Raw genomic sequence first — 18,071 nt, forward strand, 5'->3', positions numbered from 1 at the left:
AAATATAAGACAATGTTACAATATTTATAATAATCTATTTGAAAACATTCAGTATTCCTCAAACATTTCTTTACGGTACGGGAAGTTCTAGCAATTTGCCTTAAGGCACGATGCCATACACCCCACTAGTTTTATATTGTTTTGCTTTAGAGTTTTCATCAATTACTGCTTACACTCGTGAGGCCCCCCTGGCCCGGGGGGCCATTCTGAATCAAATGAGACCAAATTTGTAAAATGTATGTGTGTGTGTGCGTGTGTGTGAACAGATTTTTTTGCCGTAAATCAACGTTTTCTCAAAAACGGGTAGACCGATTTCAAAAATTTAAAAACCATTCTGACTAAGGATTAGCGTTTTTCAACGACGATCGGTCGGGCCGTTTCTATGTAAATCGCAAAAAAATGAAAAAAAATTCGTCCACGTTTTAGCCCGCAATTCTGAATCGATTTTAAAAATACAAAAGCCGTTCGATAGATATTGGTTGGGAATCGTGCTGATTAGTTTTTGGTAAAAATCGGCCGTACTGTTTTCTTGTAATAGAGTTTTAAAAAAAATCGACGATTTTTATGATTTTTTTTTTATGGTAGATATCATAGTCTTGTAGATCATACTAAAATATTACGGACCTACGACAAGTCGTTTAATTTTGAAAATTCTTCAAAGTTTGCAAAAATTAGTATCGTTCTTTTGGCATTTGGTAAATTTAGACTTTTGATCGACGTTTTCTCAAAAACGCCTGAACCGTTTTCAGAAATTTAAAAGCTTTTAGAGAATACTGCGAGTCAATGTGTTCGTTCGTTTTCAATTATGTATAATAAATCCACTCGGTATACTTTTAATTACTCATGAATTAATTTATATTTTATTGATTAAGTAGATAATTTACACATATCGGGAAGTTCATGTAACTTGCCTCAAGGCAAAATACCAATACTAACTAGTTAAATCATAAATTTTCATAAAGATCGAATGTCACTATTTAATCAATAAAATTAATTACAGCAAAAAAAAAATGGTTAATGGAAGATCATGTAAAAATTAAATTTAAGAAAGTGGTATTTGTTTTAAATTTTTATTAAAAAAATAGTTTTTTTTATTCCCATTTATTCTAACGTTGAAAATATTCGCCAATATCTTATGTTTGACTTTTCAAGAAAAATTAAGTGTTATGTATTTTTGGTTTTGGTTATTTTTAAATAATTACAAATAAATTTTAATTATACCTTTAAATCAATACTTTACTTTTCTACCTTTGTATAATTTCATAATTTAAAGCCATAAAATATAAATAAATATAAATTAGTCGAAGTTGATTTGCTTGTAATAAAATTTATTAAAAAGTGTTTTAGCCAGTAGTAAAATAGCGTGTAAGTGAATGTTAATGTGTATTAAACAAAATTAGATAAATTAAAAATTGAGTACCACGATAGGGCCCCATCGGAAGACTTTGCCACGGGCCCCGGAGGGTCAAGTTACGCCACTGGTGCTATCAAATATACTACCAAAGCTATCAAATACACTGCAGCCGTTAAAGTACATTATTCGGAAATAGATATCAGCTAACAAATAATTTGGAGATAGCTATAGCAACATTGCTCGATCCTAGGTGTGAAAACTTTCATTCGAGAAATGAAAATACTTGCACGAATGCAATTAAAACATTGCCTAGTAAAATTTATTTAAATATAGAAAGAAACTAAGGGTCTATTACTTAAGGTTAATGTAGCGTATTATATTCTGACAACATTTCTATTTTATATAAACTTGAGGTAGGTTTTCGGAAAGACGTAAAAAAGATTACAAGTTGTATGCACCTTGTAATTTTGTGCAAATTATTCAAGAACTTGAAGTAAAAAAGCCGTACAAAGTGAAATATCTTGATTACATTTTTTTTTTCAAATTACTCCGATATGAAATTTTTTAAATCGAATCGGCCAGGTAATGTAACTCGATCACCAACTGTTTTACAACAATAAATAGAAAATCTACAAATATACTGTCAAATGTGGATATAATATTACAAAAAGGCTTATAGTTTATCATTACATCGAATTATTTTTGATTTTAGTAAAAGTGCTGACTCTCAAGGTCATTTTTTTTAGAATTTTTTTTTAGAATAGTCTGAAATGAAAGAAGCTGTATGTGGAAGAAGGTGATCGATTAACTAGCAAAGTGAGTGTTCAATTTGGCATGAACTTTTTCCAATGCGTCCAGAAAACACAATGGACTGTAAAAATAAATTTCCACAATTATCAACGAGTTTTATTTATGCCATGCAACGCGCATACATTAAACGTGGCCATTAATGATGCTAAAGGTTAATTTTCAACGGTAGATTTTTTTAGTAATATTGATATTTACAGTTTTTCAGTGGTTTACCATTTAGGTGGCAAATATTAAAAAGCAATATAAAATCATTAACATTGAAACAAGTTTGCGATACTCGATGGGAAGCAAAAATAAAGACCATTAGACCACTTGGGCATAAATAATAGACTATAGAAATTAGCCGAGAAATCTTCTACTCGAACAGTTCGGCGTGAGGCTGAATGTTTGGCAATGAGAATTAAATCATATTAATTTAGTTGTTCAATAATAATATAACATGAAATTTTGGAATAGGTAGTTTTCATTGGAAAAATTATGTAAAAAGTTTCTTGGAACGTTAGTTCGTGTGCTGAATCAATTAAGGGGTTAGGGGTACTTAGAGGTACAAAAAAATGAGAATTTTCAGTATTGTTTTTTTGTTATTAGACGATGTTTTTTTACAAAAATATTACTACAGCATAATTATACAATGTTTTGACTTGAAGTAACAAAGAGTTCAGAAAAAAAATTAATATTCCGAAAGTTATATTATATCTGTTTTTATTGACCCTGTTTCAAAAAACGGTCCAAGCGGTGACCATCATAACTCCTTAGATTCATCTAAAATCAATCAAATAAAAAAAAATAGTTTTATAAATAGATAATCCTGGGCCTGATCCAAGGTTTTCTTTTTTTTTTCAAAAATTAACAAAATGGCAGCATCAGAAATAAAATTTCTATATTTTTGGGTAAAAAATCAACAGTTAATTGGTCTTAAAAAATTGAAATTTTTGAAAAAATAAAAATCCTTCGATCAGGCCCCAGTTTATTATGTATTCTAAAAGCTGTATCAATTTCATTAAAATTTACTAAGCGGTTTTTGAGTTACAGTGGTCACCGGTTCAAAAAACATAGTTTTGAGAAAAACGCGTTTAAAGTTTCACATTGAATTTACGTACAGAAATTCGAATTATTGAATTACTTAAATCGAGTCATCTATTTCTGGGCCATATAATAGTTCATCAGTCATTGTGCAAGTTTCCAAAATTTCCATTTGCTGTTGCCTACGAAGCTTTCTGGCCTTCAGAATGTTCTCGTTGGCGCGCTGATCTGCCACTTTCATACGTGCAGCATCCAATTTTTCAGCATAGCAATGGGAATTATACCCACAATTAGGTCCTAGGGTATCCATAATCAATAATAATGATTATGTATATGTATTCAGCAATTTGTACGATAGTAGAACTAGTATTCACGGTTTTTAAGCATATTTTTTACACTAGTTGGTTGAAGCTTTTTATTTTTTTCTGATTATGGATTCAATCTTGAACTACACATCTTGAAAGTAAATCATCATTTCTGAGATCGTTGTAAATCGGTTTAAAAGCTTTTAAAGCATCAGGTGGTGAGGGGGAATAATCTTGAGTATAAGTATCGAGCTCTCCACTTGCGTCAACGCACTGGTAAGAGTCCAATAACTCAAACAGTAATCATAAGAAATTTTCAGAGAACATTTTCAAGTTATTACACTTAATAAAAATGCAAAAAAATAGAAATCGATTTTTCAAAAATTCCAAGTACCCCTAACCCCTTGAGAAAGTATTGAAATTTTCCGAAAGCATTAGAAATAATGAAAGTTTCGAAAATTATTTGCAATTGGCTAATGAACTTTACGAAGCATTAGAAACAGAGCCAGATTTTCCTGCTGAAATTAGTGTACGTCGCCGACGCCACCAAAAATAAATTAGCATGAAGGAGATGAAGACATTCAATTCACTGCAAAAGAAAATTTTAAAATTAATTTTTACTGCATTAGACTCGATACTGCAGCTATTAACTGCCCGAGTTGATACTTTCTCAAACTTTTGGATTTCTTTATAAATTTATTGATAATATTGCGAGCCAAGAGACTGCGTCTTGACGATATATTGACCAAAGCACAGGCTTAGAAAAGGGCAAAAAAAAATACGTTAGAGAAATAAGGAAACACAATACGTTAGAGAAATAAGGAAACACAAAGCAACTTCATGGAGAAGCTTTGTAACCAGCGTAGGTAACGAAGACCCTTGGAATATAGTATACAAAATTGTGTGTGATAAACTAAACAAGAAGGCTTTTCCTTATTCTCACTTGAACTGCCTTCTGAAAATAAAGAAGCAATTCTATCTGATAGCCATATTAAATAACTGCTTCCAAGAAGGTAGTTTTCCTGTCGATTGAATTTCCAAAAGTAGTAGTGAAAACAGGCAGCTTGCAAAATCATACCGCTTTCCCATCACTGGCAGAAATACCTTAACACGTTCACGCCGGGGCAGATTTTTGCATATGCTTTATTGGGCGGCGTGCATTTTCTTGCACGTTCAGATTTGCATAGGCGCTGCATATCTGCTCACGATCAGGATTATTTCTTTAGATGAGATTGATGATGAACTAAATAACTCTATGAACCCGTTGTTCCTTTATTATAAGGATGCAACTCTGCTGATATTTGAACCTTTTATTTTATAAAGGGTAGAATTATAAAGCTTAGTGTAGAAACGCGGTTAGACTGACCGTTTTTACCTGTAAACTGCCGTTAGTTTTATTTCCGAATATATGCATTGTTGTTAGATGGAATAATTTTGTAGCTGACTCATTTTATAAATTTCTTTATAAATCAACATTATTCATAATAATATTTTAATGCCTAAATGTTGCTTCAACAATCATTATTGCAAGTAGTGCACATAGTGTTGGTTGGTGGTTTTTATTTTCGTATGTCTAAAAATATCAACATGGATATAATAATGCAGTGATTTCCAACCTGTGGGGCGCGACCACCTGGGGGGGCGCCATATCGTTCCAAGGGTGCGCGAAGTTGTTTCAAAAATATGCTGAGTAAGTGTCCTAAATAAATGCTGAGTAAGTGTCCAAAACAAATCAGCAAAATACTTAAAGTACTTCTAAGTGTGTTTGAGCTCAAAAAAGATTTGCTGTATTTCTTGCTGATAACAAAAGAGACGGAGTAATCTTGTTTTAGGACACAAAGTTCCTCGCAAAATTCGCGTATTTAGTTGATATTTTTCAAAGATTTTAATAAATTTTGATTTAAATAAATCAATGCAAAGATCTCAAATTCGTGCTTTTGTTCAGAAAGACAAGATTACGGCTTTTATGAAAAGATTAGAACTGTGTATAGCAGTATCAAATAACCTTATAATGTTAACATATTTCCCACTTTTAAAATTACTTGTGTTACTGATGAAACAGAAGTAAGCAAAGATCTTATTATTATATCAGTCATATGACTAGTCTACGAAACCAATTTTCGCATTACTTTATCTAATTACGTCCAAATACGAATGGATTAGAAATCCATTTGTCATTGAGAAACATGATGAATTTGGTCATTCAACAGCAGAGCATAAAATGATAATTGATTTATCTAGTGATAGCACATTGAAGCAGATGTTTCAGGACGAAAATATATTGTTGAGTTTTGGTTACCAGTAAAGGACGATTTTCCTACTTTGACAAATAATGCTTTAGAAATTTTATCACCATTTGTGAGATCTTACTTATGTGAAACAGAAAATTCTTATAATAAATAGTTATGTTTGTATGTATATTTTTATAATACTGTGTATTATTTGGCATAATTTCAGTTATATTAATTATATTTAAATTAAATTGTTAGAAAAATAAGAAAGGGGGGGGCGCAATATTTTTTTCATTCGGAAGGGGGGCGCAAGAAAGAAAAGGTTGGAAACCGCTGTAATAATGAGTAACTGTGATGAATATGTAAATATGAGTAGAAAAAAGGCATCAAGATTACGGATACTTTCTTCATCTTCAGATGAAGAAGATTTTTGTGTAAATAGTGAGGTGGATGATTTTTTTACTGATAATCAATATTTGGTGTCGAAATCAAAAAATCAGAGTGTCGATGACGAATGGCAAGGCATAGGTGAAAAAGCTTCTACAATAATTGAATATTCGAGAAAGGAGGAATTTTTACATAAAAGTATTGACTGCGATGTCGCATTTGCTTTATATAAACTTTTTTTGCGGATCACATATTAGATATAATTATTGAAGAAATAAATAATTATGCTACACAATGCCTAACTAATTCATTATCTTGCAACAGAATGCATCGGCAGCCTTGAAAGTATGTTACAACGGATGAAATAAATACTTTCATAGGCATATTACTTATCATGGGTATCGTGCAGTTACCAGAAATTCGTTTGCACTGGTCTAAAAACGACGTGTACGCAAACACTAGAATAAAAAATGCAATGAAACGTGATCGTCATGAAAGCGACACAAATATGGCGTAAAATTATATAAATTATGTTTACCTGAAGGATATACGCATAATATCGAAAAAATGGAACGATCATTGAAAAATGCCACTCTCAAGATTTGGTAATGAGATTGCACTCTTTTCATCGATAGTTATTACACTAGTGTTGCTTTAGGTAAACTTCTTGTTAGCAACTTCGAATATTCGCGCCAGCATAGATACCAACAATAAGTCTATGCTGTATCTTGTACATACTTCATATAAGTCGCCATGTTGTTTTTATTGTCATATTTAATAAATAAATAAATATTCGGTCTTACTCAACTGAACTCGGAGGCGTAAACATCTAAATGGTAATAAATATATATCCTGACTAAATATTATTGGTTGTTATCATAATATGTGTGTATTATATTAACTTGTGATTTAATTTCAGTTAGCCAGAGTTGAGGTATTTGATCTAAGTGATAAATACTGAGTGAATGTTAAAGTTAAGCATCTAACAATTCAGAAGTGCGAATGAATTAACCCCACAGTGTGAATGTTTGTGTTCTTTTAATAACGTTTTGGTTTCAGGTTTATTAACGAGTTTCTCTTTCAGAAAAGTCCTGTTGTGCCAAACGAGACACGTGTTTGAGGTTAGCGTCGGGTGTACTGTGTTGAAATCGTGTGTCGATTTTGATTAGTGCGTGAAACTTTGATCGTGGGAGGCGATTGTGATAGTGAGCATTTTGTAGTCTGTTGTGTTTCAGATCCTATTAGTAAAATGGAGAGGCAGACAGACGCGTTCGAGGTGTTCCAGAGTGCCATAAATGCCGCGGGATCAAGTACTGGCCGAACACGTGAGGATGTGATGTTAGAGATGATAGCGGTGTTATTGAAACGTACTGAAGAGCCAAAAGTTATTTTCCACGCGGAAGCAGACTTCACAAAGACCATAGGGTATTTTAATGGTGGAAAAGGTGGTGTATCCGCAGAGGAATGGATAGAGAAATTGGACAGCACCAAGACTATGCGAAACTGGCCGGTTAACATTATTTTGGAACATGCGCGGAGCCTACTGATTAATGGTGGCCGTGATTGGTATGATCTGAAGCAGCAGAACCTGAAATCTTGGGATGATTTCAAAAAGCATTTCAGGAAAGCTTTCATCCTAAGCGGAGAAAATTTAACAGCTAAATGGGAAAGGATGAGAAAGCGGAAGCAGCTGAAGTCTGAGGATGCCAATGCGTATTTTCATTCCAAAACAAAGTTGTGCCAGGCATTACATATGAGTTTCGAGAAAACGAAACAGCAAGTACTGAACGGACTGCTAGACAAACAGCTGTATGTCATTTTAGCTGCAGAGAAGCACGCCGATTATGACGAACTCGGTACAAGCATTTTGGCTCATGAAAGTGCCTTAAATGATTTAAAGTTCGAGTCGGGTGAGAGCAGTCAGTCATGGAATACCACGAAAGTAAAGAGTGAGGTTGGAGAAGATATTCAACAATCTGGAAAAAGAGTAGTGAAGTGCTACCAATGCAGGGAAGTAGGACACTTTATTCAGGATTGCCCAGAACGGAATAAGAATAAAACTGAACCTGACACTAAAAATCCTAGTGGTGAAGTGAAATGGATTACTGATAAAGAGGATCAGACAGAAGAAAAATATATGAAACGTGTCACCATAGATGGCAGAGAATTCAGGGCTATGGTGGACGCAGGAAGTTCCATATGTACAATAAAGGCTTCATTGCTGAATGAAGGAAAATATCAGAAGGTGCATAAATCGATGGTAATAAAGAGCTGGGGACCAAAGAATTTTAAATTGGAGTCACCCGCAGCCATAATCGTTACGATGGAGGTAGATAGAACAAAGGCTAATAATGTTTATGTCAGAGTGGTGCCAGACGATGCACAGGACATTGACATGATAATCGGGCGCACATTTACAGAGTTGCCACATATATATTATACCACAAAGGATGGTATGTTAATGTTCAAGCAGAACGAAGTTAAACCAATTGTGGACATAGAAGATGTGGAACAGAAACCCGAAACGTTGACAAATCTACCCGAAGGAACAAATAGACTAATTCCTTGTTTTAATAATTTTAGGTCAAATGATAACACGGAGTTGTACCAGGACCATGCAGCACTGGACCAGGACGAGGTAAAACTGGACCAGACGAGGAAGGCACTGGACCTAGAGCGGACGACACTGGACCTAGAGTAAGCAGCGCTGGACCAGGAGAGAAAAGCACTGGACCTAGAGAGGGCAAAACTGGACCAGGAAAGGAAGGCAATGGACCTAGAGAGGGCAAAGCAGGACCTAGAAAAGGCAACACTGGACCAGGAGAGAAAGGTACAGGACATAGAGATGGCAAAACTGGACCAGGAGAGAAAGGCACTGGACCGTAGGAGTATGTCACTGAACCGGGCCAAGACCACAATGGACCAGGAAAGGATTGCCCTGAGGCATGAAAGAATGCAAATCATGCAGATGAGAGCGAAGTGGGAACAATCTCATCGAAACTTAGAGAAATTGCCATGCAAAAAGGTAATAATTGAGAAAAATCACAACCTAGAGAGACAAACCAGATGGAAGAAGATCCCAACAGACTGGCGACAGATACCAGCGGACTGGAGGAAGACCCTGAAGCAGCAGAAGACGGGCAAAGAAGACTCTGGACTGGGAGAAGATCACACCGGTTTGGGAGAAGAGGACTCTGGACTAGGAGAAGACCATACTGGACTGGGAGAAGAAGGCCGTGGATCGGAAGAAGAGGACACACGACTGGGAGAAGAGGACACTGGACCGAAGAAACCCAGGAGCCGTCCCCAATGTGACAGCCATAAGCCAGCCAGATTGCAAGATTATTTACTCGAGGACGAGTAATTATAGGATGGCCGAATGTTAGCAACTTCGAATATTCGCGCCAGCATAGATACCAACATTAAGTCTATGCTGTATCTTGTACATACTTCATATAAGTCGCCATGTTGTTTTTATTGTCATATTTAACAAATAAATAAATATTCGGTCTTACTCAACTGAACTCGGAGGCGTAAACATCTAAATGGTAATAAATATATATCCTGACTAAATATTATTGGTTGTTATCATTATATGTGTGTATTATATTAACTTGTGATTTAATTTCAGTTAGCCAGAGTTGAGGTATTTGATCTAAGTGATAAATACTGAGTGATAAGGTCTTGGGGTTGTTAAAGTTAAGCATCTAACATTCTTTTAGATAATATTACATTTATGTGTGGCACAGTGAAAATTAACATAAAGAATTTACAACCCCAAGCAGAACAAAATAAAAAACGTGGTAAATTGTTGGCTCTGGAAAATCGCAGCGGAATCAAATTTTTAAAATGGACAGACAAAAGACCGGTATGCATGCTGACCACTGCAAATCCTCATCAATGCCAATTTATAGAAGCAGCAAATGGCAAAATAAAGCTCGATGTTGTATTCGATTAGAACGCATGAGGATTGAAGCCACATGTTAAATAAACATAAACCACATGTTAGGGGACAATATGTTAACATCGATATTTATTGGTTGCATCTCCTTCTGACTTGCATTTCTCAATGCTACCCTGTTGCAATTTATTTAATATTAGTTTTTATTTATCTACCATATTAAATTGTGAGAAAAGAAAGATAGGTGATAAAAACAGAATATTTAATGTACAATGCGCATTAGATTTTTTCTTTACTGCTGAGAAAGATAAAATGATGTGCTTGTTGTGCAATACACTGTTAAATACTTGAAAAAGCTGCAAAGACTTTCGATTTAGACGGTGAATCACAAAAAGATGCATTTCGAAAGTTAAAAAATGAGAAGCATCATCGGCAGGCATATTTTAGGCCTTTGTAAATCAAAATTCCGCTGCAGTTTCTGTTACGTATAAAATAGCACATATACTTGGAAAACGGGGCAAACCATTTAGTGATATTGAATTGAAAAGCATGTATTGTTGAAGCAGTCAGTTTCGTAGATCCAAAAAATGTGGACAAATGCAAACAATTACCTCTTTCAAGAAAAACTAGAATAGCTCGACAGCACGAACTAGTGCAAAATATAACAGAGCAACTTCATACAATTATACAAAATGCAGATGTTTATTTTTCAATTGCTTCAAATGAGAGTTTGAAGTCTTCAAAATTTTATATTTTATTCGTGCTGCCACATAAAGAATTACTAGGCGATGGGGGTACACTATCAGGAAGAATTCGCAAAGGAAACGTTAAAGAAGTATGTAATAAATTACAATTGAATTAAGTAATTTATTCAGTGTCTGCACCGATGGCGCACCTTCTATAGAGAGGCAGAAAAGAAAGATATTTTACATAGAATATTTAGAAATCCATGTCTTCTCCTATCCGATGAAAATATTTACGAACCTATAAATTCAGATCCTACCGACCTTATAAATGGAAATACTTTAATATTCATTGATTCACTCCTAGAAAGCAAGCAAATTCCCAAAACACTCTCTCTATACAATTAAAAACCTATAATCCTATTGCCCCAAAAGTTTTATTGTTTCCCCAAAATCCATAAAGATGGTTTTCCTCTTCGACCAAAACTTGCAATATATTTATACAACTATTTGACCATGTTTATATTATTGAACTATTGAACTTCTATGTTATGTACATTATAACAAATAAAAATAAATATTTTTTAATAAAAATCTGTTAAATATTTAATATTTTAATTTTTCAGCGTCCCATTGCATAGGGTTATATACCATAACAAAAAATAAATATCTTTTAATAAAATGTGTGTTATATATTTAATATTTTGATTTTCAGCACCCCAAAGTAAAATTAAGTTTGTATCTCATGTGGTACAATTGCGATTGGTGAGACAGTCGAGCGTGGGCCACCGGTGATACACGCCGCCCGATAGGACATGTGGTACACCGGTGGTACGCACCGACGTGAACGTGTTAAAAGGTTTTCGAGAAAATACTAGTAAAGCGTATCTACGAAAAGTATAGAGAAATGAGTATGTGCAACGCACGACAGTTTGGCTTCAAGGCAGGCGCCTCCACGGAAGACGCACTGCTAACTTTTAGAAAACCTTCGATAACTATGGTAGCCCGTCATCATACATAAGCTGACGCAGGCCAAATTCAGCAGCCTCATGGTGAATATAGTTAAGGACTACTAAAAAGAATAACGCCTATGCAACAGGCAACACCAAAATGGTTAAGAGGAACCATGCACAAGGGATGTCAACAGAAATAAAAATTTTTGACATGTTGCATAGAACTTCTGCATGAACGCTCTTCTAAAGAGCCTAACTCAGGTGGAAGAAAATGTAAAACCTGTTGCATAAGCAGATGACTTGGCGCTTGTGATCGAAGGAAACTCCAGAGATGACTTGGAAAGAACTGTGTTAAATAATAAGGCATGCCGTACTACGGCAAACAATGCACTCCAAGCAATAAACGGCAAAATGCCACTTGACTTAGAAGTCATATAGTGAGGAATCTAAAGGAATCACATTTACATGTAGAAAAATAATCTTGAATATCCATGCCTTCGACATAAACTCACCGCTTACTTTCCTGGCTCGGAATTACCTACTGTTCCAAGACAACATTTTCTCTCATGTTAAAAAAAAAAACAAATTGAGAACGCAAATTACAGATGCACATTAAGAGGATTAATTAAAGCTGGGTGTAACGATTTAAACATTTTATGAAACCCTTATTGAGGCAGAAGACAAAACGTATATCCAAAACGGCCTATAAAAATTGGTTTGCATTGCTTTTCATTGAAACCTTAAAGTTTTTTTTATCATAAACATAACCTGAAATATATATTTTATTTATCTACGTGCACGTGGATGTTACTTATTCGACTAAAGTAATAACATATTGGACTAAAGTTTATATGAGACAAGCAACGACATAAAAAGTCAAACTTCGCTTTCGACATGCAGTATCGTGTATAGGCAAAAATAAATATTATGTGAAGTTACATTTGTTAATTATATTAATAAAGGGGAAAAAATTGTATGTACTGTTGATTAGTATTTGTGTGTTGGTAGTTTTCCACTTATAAATAGTGGTAAAAAAAGAAAATACCATCGTATCGTACGCGTTACATTGTATTGCTCATTGAATATTTAAAATTCGTTAAATGTAATTTATTGCATCCGTTATTATCTTCCAACTATCAATTGTGGAGTGATTAAAGAAAACCTGTTGTGGGTGCTTTGCCCCCTCGTTATATTCCTAGAAGACTTGAGGAAACGAGGACAAGAGCAAGGATAATTAGACAGGAGAGACAAAGGAAACCAGACAAGCCTGAAGACTTTGTATGCCAACATAAAACCAAATCCGGTATCTTCATACAGACCTATATCTTTGGCTTTCGACCTATATCTTCTTCTTTCTTCAAAAGTCAAATATAAAATGATTAAAAAAAGATTGGAATGGTGTTTAGAAAAATGTGAAATACTCCCCAAATCTTAGTATGAATTTAGAAAGGGAATGGAAACCTGCGCTAACTTAGAACCTATATATTTATCATTAGCTAAAAACAATTATGTCTTCGCTTTTTTCAGCGATATCAAAGGCGCATATGATAGTGTATTACCAGAAGTGTTGGTAATCAACTTTACTAATATCAGACTACCAGAAAATTTCATAAACTATTACTGCTAATGTACGAGAGTAAGAGGTATTTCCTCGAATAAATGAAAGCATGATAGGACCGACAAAGGTCTACCACATTCCATTACGTAAAAAATATATAAAATACATGGGAAACATACTCTAAAACTCTACAACTCGCAAATGGCGTAGTGATATAAACCCTTAGGAAGCCTATGATCGTGATGAGTCACAACATTGATCACTTTCACGATTGGCTCAATAAGAAAAGACTCGAGTTGTCGGGTGATAAGAGCTTAATAGAGATCTTCACAAGACACAGAAAGATAGAGATACCAAACAATACTAACTACTAAATACCATAGAATTAAAGTTAAAAAAAACAATAAATTTCTCGGTGTCATATTCGTCTAAAAATTATCCTTCAGAATACACATGGACCAAGGACATCAAAAGAAATATCAGTTTGGAATAAATATATAATTATTCTAATTAAAAAGAAGAATCCTCAAGATACAAATTCATAAGCTAAACCAATAACTTTAAGTACATGTATTGCGAGGATGATTAAAACTAGAATTGAGTGGTGGACAGAGAAAATAAATTATTTCCCAAAAGTCAGTTTGGTTTTAGAAGAGGTCAAGGACAAGACGATTTGGGTATTTATTTTTAAAGGAACAGTTACATCGTTGCTTTTTTTGTGATATCAAACGGGCTTGTTATCATGTGCCACAAAATTTGACAGAAAGCTTATTTAATCACTGGTTTTTCAAAAAAATTAATCAATTATATAGTTTATTAAACTTTTCATAGATAAATTGAAGTGAAACTAGATGAAAATGTAAGAGTAAACAGAGTTCTACCCAAGGTTTACTACATCAATGGGCTATTCTTTCTTAGCCCCTTATTGTAAGGCCTATATGTGAGATATATAGTTGGAGGGTACCAAGATCTTACCATATGCAGCCGATTCAGTAATTTATATTAAAAAAGGCGATTTAAATGAAGCCATTAATGTGGTCTCTATCAATATGGAATTATTACATATCTGGCAAAAAGGTCTAGAACAGCGGCCAGGAATCTTTTTTAATCATCACCTCAAAATATTTCTGTTTCAGTTGATATTACCCCCATACGGACAACCACGAAGCAAAAACAGTGAATATCAATAGAAAATACATTGTTTTTGCCCCCAAAAAATCAATTTTTACCAAATTTGGAATAATTTACCCCGTTTTCCCGACCACTAGTCTAGAACTATTAGAGGATAAAAGTTCGATAAGAAATTTTACAAGACATTCCAACAAAAAAAAATCCGACAATTTCATATTAGTGGCGTCTACAGAAAAAGGTTTGCAAACCTTGCTAGATACAACTAATCGTTTACAATAGCAATAAGAAATATACCACATGCAAAAAAGTTCATAGTTGACAAGAACTTAATTAAATTTAAGTCTGGCGGTCATGAATTAGCCACAATAACATATGAAATCCTAGGGATTTCGTTTACACCCAAAAGAGCAAATTTGCACGACCTTAGGCCGAAACTGCAGACCAAAGCACCTCTTCAGCCGCAACAAAAACTCTTCGCGCTAAAAACTGCAGGCATCCCCAAGTTACTCCACGAGCTAACACTGAGGAACACCACATTAAGCATGCTATGTAAGATCGTGGCTGAGACTGCCCATGACTTTACCACCGCTCCAATTATAACTAGCTGTAAGTGGAATTCTGTCTTAAGGCAATTAAGGCATCGTGCCTTAAGGCAAATTGCTGGAACTTCCCGTACCAAAAATTATTATTTTTCTAAAAACGATTAACATTTTTGAAAAAAAAAATTACTTTCAAAAAATAAGATTTTTGAGAAACTATAAATTGGACAAAAAATTACTTTTTTTGAAAAAAATTTTTTTTTAAAAAAATATTTTTTTTTTTTTTTTTGAAATAAATTTTTTTTCTTTATTTTGACATATTGTGGAAGATCTGAACTTTCTTTTCAAAGCAATCGTACTGCTTTAACTGCATAGGGACAAAATATAAAGCGCGTAAGCCCCGCGTCAATGTCTAATGCATAAGCATTGGTACGGAACCCATAGTTAAAAAAATGTATACTTATTGTTAAAATCTCTATAAAACATCTGATAATTTGATGTGCATATGTCTAATGATCATTTTTGACCGCCAAATGGCTCATTTTTTTACTTTTTCCTCCATATCTCCGAAACCGCTAGACCTACCTTCATGAAAATTTTATCGTTTCTTCATCTTGTCAATACAAGTGAAATTATTCAAATCGGACGCTCCGTTCTCTTAAAAACTGAGTTACCGTTTTCGGCACTTTTTGCCCCGTATCTTCGGAACGGCTAGACCTGCCTTCGCCAAAAACTAATCAGCACGTCTCCTTATCAATACGAATCGAATGTTTTTTGAATTATTCAAATCGGTTGATCCGTGATCCCGAAATCGTCGACGAAAATTTGTATCCGCACATACATACACACACATACATACATACACATACATACATACATACTGGTTCAACCAGCTGAAGGACGAACGTACGCTGACATCCTTAAGGAGATCAAGGAAAAAGTAAACCCGACAGAGACTGGCGTGGATATAAAGTCCATCAAACAGACAAGAAATGGAGGTGTATTACTGGAAATGAGTCCCAAGTCCGAAGATAGTGCAGCCTTTGCAGCTGCGGTAAGGGCAGCAACTAAAAACATAGGAACAGTGAAATCACTGACGCCGCTGACGACGATAGAGATTCTTGACCTTGATGGTGTCTCTACCAAAAATGACGTTTGCAAAGCACTCATTCGGGACTTTACGACAAAACTGGAAATACGACGAGTGAACTTGACCAAAGTCACATCAAGAGGACAACGAGCGGCCTTCTGTGAGATAGACGAAGCTAATGCAATCAAAGCCCTAAATGGGGCCCGCATAAGAATTGGGTGGGTTAACTGTCGCATTCGCCCAGTTGTTAAAGTAGCCCGCTGCTTTAGATGCCTCGGTTTCGGACACCAAACGCATAAATGCGGGGGACCAGACAGAAGCAAGTGTTGCTACAAATGCGGCGGGGAAAATCACAAGTCTGTAGACTGCGCAGAAAAGCCAAAATGCTTTCTATGTACAGTAGACAAAGAAGATCGAAACAGCGGGAGCCATGTCGCCGGATCCGGTACCTGTAAAGCATTCCGTGTAGCACTTGCCGAAGCCACGAGAGAACAGAAATGACGCGATTTCTACAAGGTAATCTGAACAGATGTGCCTTGGCGCAGAATCTACTGCGCCAACGAATCTTTGAAGATAAGATTGATATCTGCCTTATCTGCGAGCAATATATGAATATTCAGAATAAAGCATGGTTCGCAGATAAATCTGGCACGGCAGCAATATGGATCACAAACTCAAAGAAGATCACCATCAACGACAACGGAAGCGGCGAGGGTTTCGTCTGGATCAAGACTCCCACGACCTACTGTGTAAGCGTCTACCTCTCACCAAATGAAGGGATTAGCGTATTTCGCCAGAAAATGGCAAGCATAGAAGACACTCTCGGCAAATTTGACGGAGAAGTCATTGTAGCTGGTGATTTCAACGCGAAATCGGCAGAATGGGGGGCCGAATACTCGGACACTAGAGGAAATGACGTGGCAGACTTTGCTGCAAGATTAGACCTTACTGTGTTAAATACTGGAAGTATTACAACCTTTAGAAGACCAGGGTATCAGGAATCTATTCTCGACATTACGTTTGCCACTCCAAGGACGGCAAACATGATTGGAGACTGGACTGTATCTGAAGAGTATAGTGGCAGTGATCACCAACATGTGACATTTAGTATTGGATTCGGTCCGACTCGACCAAGCAACTTTTGCAAACGAAGGTGGAATGCCAAGAAGCTTGACCAAGAAGCGTTGCGAGCAGCCCTCGAGCAAAACGCATCTACTCTCCAAGCTGATCCAAAACTAAGTACCCGCAGAGAAACGGAAGAAACGGTTCTTAAAACTATAAACGCTATTGTCACCTCATGTAACGCCTCTATGCCACAACCATAAAATCAGCGTGTGCACAGTCCAGCATATTGGTGGTCATCAGAGATAGCAGAACTACGGAAAAGATGCCACGCATTACGTCGCCGAGTCACAAGAGCTGCAAAACGCTCCCCCTACCAAGATTTGTATACAAACGAGTACAAACAGGCAAAAAAAGCCTAAATAAAGCCATAAAAGCAGCTAAAGCCGGATTGTGGAAGGAAATCTGCAATGACCTTGACAAGGATCTCTGGGGCAAAGCCTATCAAATCGTTACAAAACGACTTGGTAGAGCTTTACCAGAAGCACCGAAATCTCCTGCTCTGATGAATTCTATCGTAGCGGAACTATTCCCTAAACATCCGCCACGGAAAAGGAGACAATACATGGAAAACAGTGGAAGTACGCCCTTCACTGTCAAGGAACTCCAAGATGCGGCGAAAACCATAAAAACTGGCAAAGCACCAGGCCCTGATGGCATCCCAGCCTCAGTGATCAAGATTGTAGCCTTGGAATTTCCGTATATTCTTCTGAACGCCTACAATGCCTGTCTGGCGACCGGCACCTTTCCTACGGTCTGGGAGCGGCAAAGATTGGTCCTAATAGACAAACGTAAGGGAACCCCTGTAACGCCATCGTCGTTTCGACCACTCTGCATGTTAGACATCGCCGGAAAACTGCTTGAGAAACTTATTCAATGCAGATTGCGCAACGACATTGAATGCGTCGGAGGTTTTGCTAAGAACCAACACGGATTTCAAAAAGGACGATCGACGATCGGCGCGATTAGGGAGGTAACGGAAAC

The 18,071-nt window shown here is 35.8% G+C and overlaps 2 protein-coding genes across 2 annotated transcripts; both read left to right on the plus strand.

Moving 5' to 3' along the window:
- Positions 1 to 15,887: 15,887 nt before the first annotated feature.
- LOC113390359 lies at positions 15,888 to 16,466 on the plus strand. The gene has a single exon (XM_026626857.1). It carries the CDS (start codon positions 15,888 to 15,890, stop codon positions 16,464 to 16,466), a length of 579 nt encoding a protein of 192 aa, XP_026482642.1.
- On the plus strand, positions 16,463 to 17,290 carry LOC113390375. The gene has a single exon (XM_026626858.1). It carries the CDS (start codon positions 16,463 to 16,465, stop codon positions 17,288 to 17,290), a length of 828 nt encoding a protein of 275 aa, XP_026482643.1.
- The last annotated feature ends 781 nt before the right edge of the window (positions 17,291 to 18,071 follow it).

The sequence above is a fragment of the Ctenocephalides felis genome, unplaced genomic scaffold (assembly GCF_003426905.1).
Source record: "Ctenocephalides felis isolate EL2017-DRISC unplaced genomic scaffold, ASM342690v1 CF-g0.4_SCAFFOLD_00845, whole genome shotgun sequence".
Classification (NCBI taxonomy): domain Eukaryota; kingdom Metazoa; phylum Arthropoda; class Insecta; order Siphonaptera; family Pulicidae; genus Ctenocephalides; species Ctenocephalides felis.